Below are 15629 nucleotides of genomic sequence, written 5' to 3'. Positions count from 1 at the left end.
AGAGAAATGTGCAACCCATCATAAATTATTGTTATGAATCAGTATTATGATATCCTTATCATAAGTAACTACAACATTGTCAGGATAATAACCTATCCTCAGTATGAAAGAAATTAAAAGTGGTTCATATATTCATCCGTATATATTTTATTTTATCCTTACATTTTACATAATGCAGTACAAAATAATTGTGTTGCTGCATGCATAAAGAACTCCAGTATAATATTTCGACCCTACTATTTGAAATTCATAAAACAATTATTCAATTCTTTTGACCAAAAAGATTTATAAACTATTCACGTTCATAGTAATATAGTACATTCCATTGTTGGTCAAATCACCTGTGTCAATTCACATGCACACTACGATTGTTGTTTTATTTGAATCTTTCGGCCAATGAAATGAGACGTTACAAGTTGTTTGTTTGTGATAAGCCAGAATGTTATTAATGAACTATCAAACGCTAAACTCGACTGCATTTCAGTATAATTGGAAATATTAAGCCTTTAAATCTTAAGTTCTTCTTAACCAAAGTAATTTTGTGTATGAGAGTCTAATTGATCATATATTTCGACACCTCTTGAGAAATGAAAAAAAACAGAGGTTCTTAAGAGCCTATGTCCCTCACCTTGGTCTATGTGCATATTAAACAAAGGACACAGATGGAATCATGACAAAATTGTGTTTTGGTGATGGTGATGTGTTTGTAGATCTTACTTTACTGAAAAATCTTGCTGCTTACAATTATCTCTATCTATAATAAACTTGGCTCAGTAGTACAATTAAATATTTTGTATACAAAAATTTACAAAACTGATGAAAATTGTTAAAACTGACTATAAAGGGCAATAACTCCTTAAGGGGTCAATTGATTGTTTTTCGTCATGTTGACTTATTTGTAGATCTTATTTTGTTGAACATTATTGCTTTTTACAGTTTATCTCTATCTATAATAATATTCAAGATTATAACCAACCAGGTGCTTCGCAGGGTGCAGCTTTATATGACCGCAGAAGTCAAACCCTGAACAGTTGGGGCAAGTATGGACACAACATTCAAGCTTGATACAGCTCTCAATTTGGATAGTGATTAAATAGTTGACACAACATAGGTTTCTGACACAGAATGAATGTGGTCTAAGAAGTTAAACATCAAAACTTTTAAATTGGACTTTTACCTATTATGGTCCAATATCAAAAATCAAAATACATGGTAAGATTCAGCATATCAAAGAACCCCAAGAATTCAATTTTTGAAGACATCTAATAAAGTTTAATTTTGAACCCTTTAGACCTAAATGTTCCCCAATTTGATAACTGAGCCCAAATATCAAAAATCTAAATACATGAGGTTAGATTTAGCATATCAAAGAACCCCATATATTCAAAGTTTAATTTTTTACCTCGATTTGGACTAACTTGAAAACGGCCCTCATAATCAAAAAGCAAAGTACATGTTAAGATTCAGCATATTAAAGAACCCCAAAAATTCAATTTAGAATGAAATTCATAACAGTGTAGCTATGGCCATTCATTGACTGGGGAAAATTAGGTGAACGTTCGTCTGTAATGCCCACTGCTCACGACGTACTCATCATAGAAATTTAAACTGTGAGGTCACCAAAGGTTCTAAACGCCTAAATAAAATAATTAAAAATACTAATCAGGAATAACCTTTGTAATTTGAAAATAAATAAAAATGGCCTTCAACACGGAGTCTTGGCTCACACCGAACAGCAAGCTATAAAGGTTGAATACTTAAAATTCTTTACTTGCTTTTTTGTTATGATTTGACCATCAATTTTCCTAATATGATATCGCACGTTCTTTCAGATTATTTTTTTTACTTAATTGGCTTTAAAAGTTACAATGCATGATGTCGTCTGTTTATGTAGTTCATATGTGTTTTTCGTTTCTCGTTGGTTTTCCCGTTTGAATGGTTTTACACTAGTAGTTTTGGGCCCTCTATAACTTGCTGTTCGGTGTGAGCCAAGGCTCCGTGTTGCAGGTCGTACCTTGACCTATAATGGTTTACTTTTATGAATTATTACTTGGGAGGAGAGTTGTCTCATTGGCACTCATACCACATCTTCCTATATCTATCTATATCTATACATTTTTTTTCAACAAACGAATACATCACAAGAATATAAGTTTTGTAAGAAACGTGAGAAATTGTGTTGGACTTGAAGATAAGGCAAAGTGACAAATATCTGAAAGAATGAATCGTTTTATGGTATTAAACAAAGAAATCAAATGATTTTTTAATTATCCAGAACTCTTCACAAACAAAACCCACATGTATACGCATTGAATAAATAGTAGGCAATTCTTAAATGATCACACCGTAGAAGTAGTTGTGCTCTTAATCAATGAGATATTTTGTGAATTAACCCCATCAACTTAATAGTTTTTTTTACAATGGATAAACCTATTTTTTTTTATTATTATTAAATAATACCATCTCTGAACATTATTATTCATATAAATGACACGGTTGTATGTGATGATTATAATAAATATTTAAAACAAATTCCTTTCAAGCTTTGTAAAAAGAAAGTTTCATTTTATGTATCGGAATGTGTAACAAGTGAATATTTCAATCCCCACTTGAAGGCCTCTGACAGACTGTGTGAGCATAAAATCATAGCCGTTGACAAACAAGTTACAACCTACAAACGTTTTACTGTCGACCACACTGTTATGCAATTAATTCTAAGTTAAAATCAAACTGAATTTAATTTTGGACCCTTTGGACCTTAATGTAGACCAATTTTGAAACGGGACCAAATATTAAGATTCTAAAAACACGGTTAGATTCGGCATATCAAAAAACCAAAATAATTCAATTTTTGATGAAATCAAACAAAGTTTAATTTTGGACCCTTTTAGGGGCCCCAATTCCTTAACTGTTCGGACCAAAACTCCAAAAATCAATCCTAACCTTCCTATTGTGGTTATTAACCTTATGTTTAAATTTCATAGATTTCTATTTACTAATACTTAAGTGGCTCGTGGGTCTAAATCAAATTTTTTATTTAATATAGGATTTCTCTATATTTTTCTATAAATGAACTTTATCTTATACTTAATAGAAAAATGAAATAAAAAAATGGGGTCACTGTCTATTTACACTCACAATCTGCCTTCGAAAGAAGCATACATTTTTGTTAATATCCTTTTTTTCTGTTGAACTAATAGGAGAAATAGCGGAAATATCTAAATAAAAAAAGAACTAAATTACAGAAATCGCTTAAATTTTACAATGATTTAGTTTATGTACAGCTTATTCAAGAACAACAATAAAAAATAAAGGTCACCGATGAGTTAAAAAAGATATATCAATTTTAATGCCAAAAAATGGCATTTTTACACCAAAGGGAGATAATTTGGAGCTTTTTCAATGATATCTACATTTTAAAAGACACCTGGGGCCAACACGAATTGATTTTTTGGAATGATTTTTGTACCATAAGATAAAGTAACAACTACTAAATATAAATAAAATTTGTAATGAAAAATAAAAGTTAAATTTTTTTCTGAAAATCTTATACCCGCGACCTTCCTTAAGTTATCGTGCGAAAACCAAGAAAAATGCTTATTTGGGCCCTTTTTTGGCCCCTTATTCTTAAACTATTTGGACCACAACCCCCAAAATCAATCCAAACCTCCCTTTAGTGGTATTGAACCTTCTTTTAAAAATTTATAGAGATCCATTAACTAAAATTAAAGTTATTGTCTGGAAACTAAATGTGTCTTCGGACGACGACGCAGATGACAACATCATACCATTATAAGACGCAAAAATTTTTTTTGCGGTGGTTTAAAAATGGCAAAATGTCCTTAAAATTACTAATTCAGTGGCAGCAACCCAATAGCAGGTTGTCTGATTAATCTTCAGGGCAGATACATTTTGACCTGATAAACAATTTTATCCTGTCAGATTTGCTCTAAAAGCTTTGGTTTCAGAGATATAAGACAAAATCTACATTTTACCCCTATGTTCTATTTTAAGCCAGGGCGGCCATCTTAGTTGGTTGGCCAAGTCACCAGACACTTTTTTAAAACTTGATACCCCAATGATGATTGTGGCCGCGTTTGGTTAAATTTGGCCCAGTAGTTTCAGAGGACATGGAGGAGAAGATTTTTGTAAAATTTAACGGATGACAACAGACAACAGATGCCAAGTGATGAGAAAAGCTCACTAATCCTTTCAGGTCAGGTGAGCTAAAAATGGGAGCAGCTGACAGAATCAGAAATCAGATATTTGATTCCTTAGAAGGAATTCTTGCAAAGATACCTACTTAAAAAATTCAATACAAACTACTGCATCAAATTATTCCTACGATACGAAGAAATCTTCAAGTTCATGTAACTTTTGCTATTTAGATGACAAAACTATTGTATATTTCTTCTATGATTGTCCAATTACATTTCAATTTTGATCATCAGTAATAAATCCAATAAGATTGTACAGCAGGGATATTGGCATCAAATAAAGAGCATTTTTCATTGGTGACTTGTTCAGAAAGATTATTTACAAATCTTTTATTTAAAGTAGCAGAACGTTATACATGTATATACAAATGTAATTTTAAGGAACTAATTACTCCTAATATTGTTGGTTTTAAATTTACAATAAAGCCATATGAGATGTATGAAAATAATATATTGCAAAGAAAAATAATAATGTTGATGAACATAAAAAAAAATCTGTTACCTCTTCTTTGTTTTTGCCAAAATCCTCTTGGTACCAGTCTAATATTTTTGATAATTTTATCTGCTTCTTATTCATGTCAACAAAAACACCATCATCACCTTCCAGAAAAGCTTCTGCTGCACCTTTTAGCTCTCCATATATATGCTGGAAGGAGAATAGAAACAGAGTACAAAAATAGTAAAAGTAACACATATGCCATCATATAATAAGTCTTCAATGGCATTTGTAGCATTGTCATATTATTATTATTTTGCTAAACATTTTTGACATGTACAATTTATCTCTATCTATTTATATGGTTTCTGCATAAATAGATAAAAAACAATAATTGATTTTGCCCATGCTGACCTCTTTGTAGAACCTGGCCTTCCTTTAATTTTCACAATAACTTAAATAAAATACCAGGTTCTGAAAATATGCATAAAATGAGTGAAAAAAGTCTTTTAAGAGCAAATACTTCCGTAAAGGGAGTTGAAAATATTGTGGGAGTTGCAACTTCAACATTTACCTATTTTTTCTAGGACTGCTGTTAACATATATATATGAAATAATTGTTAAAAAGTATAGTTGTGTTTCTGCCTTTTAGCCCCAACAAGATGTATATTATTTGATGAATTCAGTTATATTGACCTCATTTTAGATTTAATTATCAAATTTTCACCACTGAAAGATGTTCTCTATCTACTATTGTGTGTGCAAAAATTGAAAAAAAAGTGTAAAAGTCATAATTCTGAGGCAATAACTATAGGTTGCACTTTGTAAATACAGCTGTTTCTCAAACCACGCCTCTTTTTGGGAGATCCAGAATTTTCATAGAAAATTAATTTTGTTTACATACTGGTTCCCAGTTATACTCTCTGTGTTCCATCTCATAGAGACATAACTTGGAAATGTTACCAGTAAATATACATGTGCATATTGTTTACATTGAAATCTGTGTTAACCCTTCATTCGAGATAGGGGTTGTTAAGAAAATTAGTGTTAGTTTTAACTCTGAAAAGTTCAGGGCATATAAACGTTGAAAATATGCCGCACAGCCCTATATTTTGACCTTTGAAAAAAATTGTAGTGTATATGAACTTTCGATTCTAGGATAAGATTTTTTTCAAAACTTCATAGTAATAGTGGTACAGTTTTAGCCGTAAAAGGAGTTCCAATGGGAAATTGCATTGTCAATATTTACAGAAATGCAACCTATAAGGGTTGTATGACAATTTCTAGCAATTTTGCAAAAAAATGACTGTTCAGGGTCAATGACTACAAAATGGGAAGTCTAATTTTTTTGAAAATTCTTTAAAAGATATACTTTGATCTGTTGACTATTTCGACCTATTTCAGTTTTGTTTTAACTTTCAAAGTCCTTTAGAAAAAGGCAAATAACTGAATTTAAAAAAAAAATAACATTTTAGGGGCAATAACTTCAAATGGGTTCTCAAATTTTTCTGAAAATTCCAAGAGATGGACCCTAACCTGTCCTTTTCACATTTTTCAGTTTTGCTATAACTGTATTAGTTTTAGAGAAACACACCAAACCTTGTTCTATTTTTAGAAACAGTAACACTGTTTGTTACCAGTGTAATCACTGGTTACATTCTAAGCCAGATTCTCAATAGAACATTCAAATAAAGTTTGGTAACATTGGCCCAGAGGTTTCAGAGAAGATTTATGATGACAGACAGACTGACAGAGATGGCCTTTTTGGGAGGGTGAAATCAAATGTTAGAACTGACAGAAAAAGAAATATTATTTAAATCTTTGTAGTTTAAATCAGTCCTGATTGGAGAAAAATTGCCGTTCAAATCTTTGCTCCCATACAAAGTTGCTGTTTTGATTTTCAAAATATAAAGTTATATTCTGAAAAGGTAACATTATAATAAAATAATTAATCAGTTAGTTGAACTATTTTCCTAAAATAACTATCTGAATGTTAATAAAACAAACGTCAATCATTCCGATATGACAAAAGTGAAGATTATTAAACCCTCCAAAAAAATCTTTCAAAGTTTTACCACTTAGTGAAATGGAACAAAAGTTATAGTGAGGAAATTATTATATGAAGGATAAAAAAATAAAAAAACAAGTCATAAAGGGAACTTAAATTCGACACTGGTAAATCTGGTTAAAAAAAATCCAATTAATTTTATTTTAAATGACATAAAAAAATAGTGTTAACTAACCTCTACAGAATATGTTTTTATTGGTGGACAACTTTTAGCTCCACACACCAAGGCAAAATGGATAAGTGGTTCATGTTTCTCCAGTGCAATCTTAAATCTTGGATCACTCTTTGAAAATGGTTTGGTGAACATACCTGTAACAGTAAGATTACCATTGCAAAGATTTTATATATGTCCTCATATAATATATATCAATCAGTGTAAATATAACTCTGAATTATCAGTAGAAAAATAATCAAAAGATTTTTTTTTTAAATATATACTTTCCAATGTATTAATGAACTCAAAATCCTTATCTTTTTTATTTTCCTGCATTTGCACAGAAACCTCTTCTTTCTTCCGGTTTTGTTTGTCGTGAGACTTTGAGAATTCCTAACAACAAGACCCATGGAATTACGGTATTTCATTTTCTTTTTGAACATTAAAATATGTAAGAATGAAAAAAACAAATTGATACAGACCTCGTTCCCTTTCACAGGTTAAGTCTGCCTCATATGACGGGAAAAAAGTCCCCTATAACAGTAGAAAAATGGACCAACATCGGAAACGTTATAGTATTTCCGTTTCTTCTTGAACATGAAAATATGTCAGAATAAAAAATAAATAATTGATACGGACTTCCCTCCCTTACACAGATAACGCCTGCCTTATATTAAGTTTAATGCAAAAAATAAACTGATGTTAAACTGAATAAGTACATACATTGAAACTTGAACTTATAAAAGACCTTTCCCTAAAGCCTTGATAATGTTTAATTCTTATCTATAAGTTATTGCAACAACTAATAATATAACATGCATTTCTGACATGTCTTATTTTTTACTGAAGATATTTTAGAAAATTAACAGTGGGTCTCATTGGGGTCTAAGCGTGACGCGGGATTGCCGATTTTTGGTAAGCGTGACACGGGAAAGTCAAATTATTGTGTCGTGAAAACGGGAAATGAGGTCTAACGGGACCCGGGAAATGACAAAAAAATGAGAATTGCTTACGTACATAGTGTAAGAGGGATACGGGAATCTGACAAAACAGTAAGCGGGATCCGGGATCGGAACCCCCCAATGAGACCCCCTTAACAGTAATTTTTTTAACAATTCATAAAACAAAAGATTGTAAAACATCCTTACTTACCCACGCCTTTCCTATTAGCCCTCAAAACTCCATTCTCTATATCTTGTAAAGAATAAGAATGGCCTCCAATAATATATTTAACTGTATTGAAAAACTGAAAAATAAAACATAAAAATTTTGATAGAAAAAAAACACGTCTTCTGTTCACAGATCAGGTCTGACCTTCATAACAAATTGAACATGATTAACATACTTAGACTAAAAAGCTGAACAATCAAAATACTGGATTTGGTGTTACAATCATAAATTATGTACTCGTGAGTACTGAGTAAAATTTTATGAGAGGACCATAATCTTAGTCTTAATAAAATGTAAGAGATGTACATATGTAAATCATTTTCTTTATTTATAAACATAGCATAAACATTTGAGCGCTGAACAAAATAAAACTGCACAAAAAAGTCTTTTTTTCACAAATAAAGAAGATATGTAAAATATCAGTTTTCAATCAATTTTCATTGAAATTTTCTTCACATAACAAAATATAACCAACGTTTTATGATAAATAAACATGTAACATTATAACATAAAAAGGTTTTTATGTATAGACAGAAGAAATAAACCAAAATAATGAAATAGTTTGGAGGTAATTCTTGACCTTATATCTTGGCTGAAGTCATTTAGTACAGTTTTTGTTTACCTAATATCTCTGGCCAAGTCTTTCAGAATGACAGTTTGTATTACCTTATATCTTTGCCAGAGTCCCTTAGGAGGACCCAATACCACAGTAGCATGGATAACAAGAGCATTATAGATGTTGATGAAGAAAGCTAGTTTTTCCTCACGAGTGGCAGTAGCTACTTGCACTCTCTGAAGTTCTTTTGTACGAGTTTTGTACACCTCAAATTCACTTGAAGTTGAAATTCCTTTGTAGTTTACTTTCTGGAAAGAATGAACAACATATTATATAAGTACACTTGCAAGTTCAGTTAAAATTAATAGGAAGCTTTACAAATATTGCATGTAGGTAGTACCAGGTACTAGGTACATCATATCAACCCCAAATCATAGAATCTGGAAACTTGGTACAACCTGAACACTATAAATAAACACTATGGAGAAGATTTGAAATTTTGATATTTCCTGTATGGGCAAAATAACTGGTGAAAGCAAGTAACTGATAACTGGTAAATCAGTGAAAACTAGATTCTTGTTCCAAAGGTTTTGGAATTTTGATATATGCTCAAAGTCCAGAATGATGGACCAACAAATAATATGGGTTATCCAGAAACTGGTGAATATTTGTCTAATGTTTAAGGTTATTATCCTTAGTTCAATGAAGAAGCCAGATGATATTTTGCTGCTTCTTATTTGTCAGTAGGACTGTAAATAATGTCTAGGACACTTTTTTCTTTTACACTATCATGCATGCACTTATTGGTAAGTCAGCTGTCTCAAAATATATCATCAATTGCAACATCAATTTAAACTCATAAAAAACATACACCATCCTCATAATGTGAATTTTTTAAACATGAGCAGATGAATAACTTCTTATATTACGGATTACAAATGTGTCGAGGTTTCTGATTGGATAACAACACAGAGATGTCAGTATATATTCAGGAAACTGTCGGGGTATATACGACGTTTTTATCCCCAATTGGAACCTCAAAAACGGCATCATAACACCGGTTACTATGTGACGTAGTCATAAGCTATCAGACTGTCAGAGGTTCACAGAGGGAAAATAATGACGTGCTTCAGTCAATAATACATTTTTGATACAAAATCACGCAACTAACACTTTTAATACTTTAATTTGATGTTAAAAGTGTTATTATAAATTATTACATACACGATAAAATTATGTTCACAGCAAATTACAGCAAATTAGAAAATCCTTCACGTATGCCGAACATATCAGGTTGGGTTTTTCAATAAATATGTGTTGTCAACAAATACCTGCACTGGAAAATAACATTAAGTCAGGGATAATTCGTAATATATGTGTAATTCAGGTCTCAGAAAGGGTATATACTGTGACATTCCCGGCTTAGGGCTTATATCCCCTTCGCCTTCGGCTCAGGGGATATAAACTCTAAACCGGGAATGTCACAGTATATACCCTGTCTGAGACCTGAATAACATATAATCTTAATTCTTACATAAGATTTTCTTAAAGCATTTGCTGTTCTTCAAATCTTGAAATTGTATGCTTACCCTACCATCCTTTGACAGAAACACATTGTAAATCTTTAAAATTAACTTCCTTATATCCTCACCAACTTCACCAGCTGAAAAAAAAAATGACTGCAGTTCTTATAAGATGTATTGTTTATGAAATATTTGTATTATGTCGTGGGTCTCATTGGGGTCTAAGCGTAACACGGGATTGTCAATTTTTTGATAAGCGTGACACGTGAAAGTCAAATTAATGTGCCGTGAAAACGGGAAATGAAGTCTAGCGGGACATGGAAAATTACAAAAACATGAGAATTGCTTACGTACATAGTGTAAGTGTAACAAAAAATTTGTTCCAGCATGACATTTGTTCCACCGGAACAAACATGACAAATATCATAGAAAATATGTTCCGGCAGAACTTATATCACAGAAAATATGTTACAGCACCTTACAATTTGTTCCAGAACTAATTTTTTAACCAAATGTGAAATAAGTTCCAGAACAAAAATCACAGCTCCATGAGTTTTGTTCCAATATTGAAACAAGTTCCTGTGATATTAGTTTTGAACGACGATATTTTATAGAAATCAATGAATATGTTCTGCTCTAACCTATTTCACAGAAAATAAGTACCTATAACATATTGCACAGCGAAATAATTCTTGTTACACTTAAAAATTATAATGCAAGCTTGATGCTGTACTGTGCTTGCATGGGGTACATTTGCAATTGAAGGCATGACTGTAGGATGAAGATAAGAAATAAAAGCGATGATAATGGATCATAATTTGTATCTGTGTTTTATCATTTATGTGGTATTCGACCTCCTTGTTTTCTGTTGATCTGTCATGGGTGTTCTAATCATACATGTACTTAGCTAAGGTCATGGCACAGTTTTAAAAGAGTGTGTCTTTTGTTTCTTTATGTCTTTTAATATAATTGATCAGTCATTTTTATCCTTTTCAATTTAGTACAAATGTTCATCTTTAACTTTAATATTTTTTTTGCGGAATGACTTTTATTAATATTTCTTGTTCTAATCTTTCCTGGTTCGTAAGTGTCATTTTCAGTATTATAAATTGAGTATGTTATTAAACTTTTGCTTTTAATACTCCACAGGATCCAAATTGGATGTTTACACTTTTTAATTTATTACATTATCAATACAATACATGTTTTTCATAATGACTTTAAACTCACTGATGACAAGTGCTCAGTATATTAGATAACTTGTTTAACATATTTCACAGACAAGGAACTTATTTCACCAGGTGAGGAACAAATATCACAAATCCAGAACTTATTTCACCAAGCAAGGAACAAATCTCACAAACCCAGAACCTATTTCAATAGGTAAGGAACAAATTTCACCAACCCAGAACTTTTTTCACCAGGTAAAGTGTGGAACTTATTTCATAGAGATGGAACAAATTATATAGAAATTGTCTGTGAAAAAAGTTCTCCCAGAACATATTTCCTGTGAAACTAGTTCCAGTGGAACTTTTTTCACAGGAACAAATTTTGGCTCACATAAGCCGGATACGGGAATCTGACAAAACAGTAAGCAGGATCCGGGATCAAAACCCTCCAATGAGACCCCCTATGTCATGCTGATTTTAAAATAAGGGTGTATTATATTTATTTTTAGCTTTACAACAAGCATAAGCATGGGGTTAAATGATGGCATATAATGGCTTTCCATTTAAAAAAAACATTGAGCATGGCAGGAATTTCCATTCTAAAAGAAAAATAAAGATGTTTTTGGAGCAAACATAATAGTCACTCTCAAAAGGCAAGCAAGTTGTAACATGCTAAAAATATAATGCCTACTTAGGAACTAACAAATCATATCTATTCGAAAAAGGAAGAAAAAAACGTACCTGGTCTGGGTTCACAATCTGACATGGTCCCTGAATTCAATGCCTCTGATTCATCATCATCTAAAAGTCTATAATACACATCTGCATCTTGGAATGTTTCCTTTGATTTAACATTGTGTCCAAAGTGTTTGTCTATCAATGCTTGGCCCATTTCTAGAGCAATAGATCTGTCTATAAAAGATTTTTTTTTCCTTTGAATGTGAAGCAACAATTTAGTAACAATTGATCTAGTATATATACATGACTCTGTAATTTTAGCCCCTCAAGTTTGTGATATTTCATCTTTTTCACAAGTTTACTGTTTTCTTTTTGGTATTAAATTAATACTAAGATCCATTTGATCAATCTATTTAGCAACCAAAAATGGCAGTCATTAGGGTTTAAGACCATCAATTGTTGAAAGAGGGATAGAACGACAGACAAAGAAAAAAGTAAAAGTTATAGAGCTCCTTTATTTTTAATGCAGTCTAAAATAATGCTGAAACATGGCATTTTCACTAGCCAATGGGTTTCGAATCAGTCACCTCCTCCTCACCCTTGGCAGATTAAGATAAAATTTTAGATCTACAAGGTTTGTTGCAGTATGCATCCAATCAAACATCCTAAATGTGGACCTAATCTACTAAGGGTGGAGAGGTAGGAGCTGGATCAAACCCTTGACTAGCAAAGATGAATGCATGTACACTACAATTATAACACAAACCTAACTCCTTTGTTTTTACTATCCAGTCCACAAATTCTTTGCCACTGAATGAGTTTTTATGGACAGTCAGTAGTCCTTGTCTATTATCTTTAATTAGACCACTTGCACGTAGATCTTTAACTAACTGGGCATATTCATCTAGTTCACATGTAAATCCTGATAATTCTGTAAAAAATATATATTTTAAAGAAAATTCCAAAAAAAGCATCAAAAGTCTGTAACTAATATATATGCAAAACTAAAATAAGGCCACTGCTTCATTGAATTAAATGCTTCTTTATTGAAGTATAAACAGCATTGAAAGAAAAACAACTTGTTTCAACACGTGTACAAAGCATTGGCAAGAATATACTTAATTGTTTAGAAGGAGACTGAAAAAGCACATTTGCAAATAACAGAGTGAGACTTTGTTTCATTTCATATTTCATCAAGGGAAAACATGTGTTGTATGAAAAAAGATTTCACTATTTATCAAATATACTTCATATGCAAGTGTATTCTGCTATTAAACTCTCTGATGCTGCCATTAAGGAAAAGGATACTTAATTAACGTAAATACAGGCTCAAGTCACTCAACTGAATCTATTCCAATTTTGAGTAATGGTCACTCTCCGACATTATATACCTTAATATACTTCGTGAGTGATTTCTCTTTCTGTTGATCTTTTTGTTATTTTTTTGTGGATACCAATATTCATGCAATGAGGAAAATTGCATTTTCTTAGACATTTGATTTCATGGTTTTTCCAAAGTCTGCAGTTATATATGTCAATAAAAACAAGAATGTGTCCCCAGTACACGGATGTCCCATCCACACTATAATTTTCTATGTTCAGTGGACCATGAAAATGGGAAAAAATCTCTAATTTGTCTTTTAAATTAGAAAGATCATATCATAGGGAACATGTGTACTAAGTTTCAAGTTGATTGGACTTCGCTTCATCAAAAACTACCTCGACCAAAATATTTAACCAAGACTTTAACCTAAAGTGGGACGAACGGACGAACGGATAAACGAACAGACAGACAAACAGACGCACAGACCAGAAAACATAATGCCCATAAATGGGGCATAAAAAGTGTGTAAATTGGTGGACATTTAATTTTGTGGTTTACATATATACCCATTAAAAACATGAACATTGGCATCCCATGAATAACAATGAATCACCAGTATTATAGTTTTAACATGTTATGCCTATTTTGCTAGCAGTGTCAATATTTGGTCATTGTATGCTAAAGGAATATTTTACCAGTTTCTTCAAGAGCTGTGCTCGGATCTGGTGGCTGAGGGCCACTTGTGGGAACCTCATTTTCTTGCACTTCTTTTACTAATGCAGCAAAGGTTGGTTTGTCTGTAATCTACAATAAAACAGAAGAGCCTTGAATATTTCTAGATTTTTTTCATTTTTCTTTTGCATCCCTTAAAGTATAAATGCTACATAAATCATTTAGCATGTCTAAGTTCATTTTTATTTTGGCATTGCACAAATCTTGTCTTCCTTGACTGTCCGTGACATTAAAATACTAAATCCCTGGGACTTTTTGTTTCTTTAATGTTATATCTTGTCTCACTATTTTTTATTATATACCCCCTTTGGTTAGTGTTTGGTATGACAATAAATGTTCACTTCTGTTCTGGTACTTCATGAACTTTAAACAACAATTTTTTTATTTTGTAAAAAATATTTCTGTACTCCATATGTACATTTTTGTACCTTACAACAAAATTATTTTCATTTACATGTGTACTACTATTTTATTTTATTTGACAACATTTTGTTCACGGTTATGGTTGTCTTTCTGATATTGGTTTACATCTCACCCTTTTTTTTATTCTATGTTGTGATGTTACACTATTGTTTCAGGTTAAGGTGAAGATTGGCACGGTTAAAATATTTAAACCCTCTGCATTTTTTTGCACCTGTCCTGAGTTAGGAATATGATGTTCAGTGGTTGTTGTTTATTGATGTGGTTTATATGTGTTTCTGGTTTCTTGTTTTTATATAGATTAAATTGGTTTTCTTGTTTAAATGGTTTTACACTAGTAACTTTTGGGGCCCTTTTATATAGCTCGCTGTTCAGTGTGAGCCAAGGCTCTTTGTTAAAGGGCGTAATTTGACCTATAAGGGTTTACTTTTACAAACAGTGACTTGCATGGAGAGTTGACAAAATGGTTGATGTATGAGTTGTCTCATAACACATCTTCTTGTATCTATCATATACAGTTAAACAAGTTCTCCAAGCATACAAAATTACAGAAAAAGAATCTATATACCAAAATGACCTACATGTACTTTGCCTTAAAAGGAAAGTTCATAATGATATGTATAAGTGTATGCATGGCAAAAATGCAAAACAGAAATAGCATCGCATATATAGTTATTGCAATGGATATTCCTCATACACAGATATTTATTTTAATGCAACATCGTTTGTAAGGTTCATTTCAATTGGATAACGTCATTAATTTTCGTGGCATCAATTTACATTCGATGCTATGAAAAGGTACGCTCAAGCACAGACAAAGAATGACATATATTTTAAATCTATGTTTTAATGTTTGTTTGCTACACTTATGTAAAATACAACACTCAATAGTAACAGGAGTTTACTTTTTGTATTCAAGATATTATGGTTCTAAGGGCAACTTGAGATATTTTAAGTCTAATTTTCTCAACATAAATGATGTAATTTTTTTTTTTAATATATACATTTTTATGGAATAATTATATGTATAAAACGCACATTTTTCTTTCAAAAACAAATAAATAACACTAAAACAGGATTTGACAGATGTTCTATATCTTCACTCTGTTCATTATATGATGCACTTTAAAATCTCATTTAATCACGATCTGGATGTGGTCTGTTGATATTTCAGCATACTAG

The 15629-nt window shown here is 31.6% G+C and overlaps 1 protein-coding gene across 1 annotated transcript in view; it reads right to left on the bottom strand.

Moving 5' to 3' along the window:
• Positions 1-15629, bottom strand: part of LOC139516491 (uncharacterized) — a 735418-nt gene that overhangs the window by 12098 nt on the left and 707691 nt on the right. The window contains exons 4-11 of the mRNA XM_071306636.1: positions 13991-14099; positions 12738-12902; positions 12035-12205; positions 10191-10264; positions 8712-8909; positions 8028-8121; positions 6897-7030; positions 4720-4863 (exon numbers count right to left, since the gene is read on the bottom strand). Coding sequence (XP_071162737.1) covers positions 4720-4863; positions 6897-7030; positions 8028-8121; positions 8712-8909; positions 10191-10264; positions 12035-12205; positions 12738-12902; positions 13991-14099 — 1089 coding nt within the window. The remainder of the gene's footprint in view (positions 1-4719; positions 4864-6896; positions 7031-8027; positions 8122-8711; positions 8910-10190; positions 10265-12034; positions 12206-12737; positions 12903-13990; positions 14100-15629) is intronic.

The sequence above is a fragment of the Mytilus edulis genome, chromosome 1, assembly GCF_963676685.1.
Source record: "Mytilus edulis chromosome 1, xbMytEdul2.2, whole genome shotgun sequence".
NCBI classification, from domain to species: Eukaryota; Metazoa; Mollusca; class Bivalvia; order Mytilida; family Mytilidae; genus Mytilus; species Mytilus edulis.
Note: the sequence above shows the minus strand (reverse complement) of the source record. Positions and strands in the feature narration are given on the sequence as shown.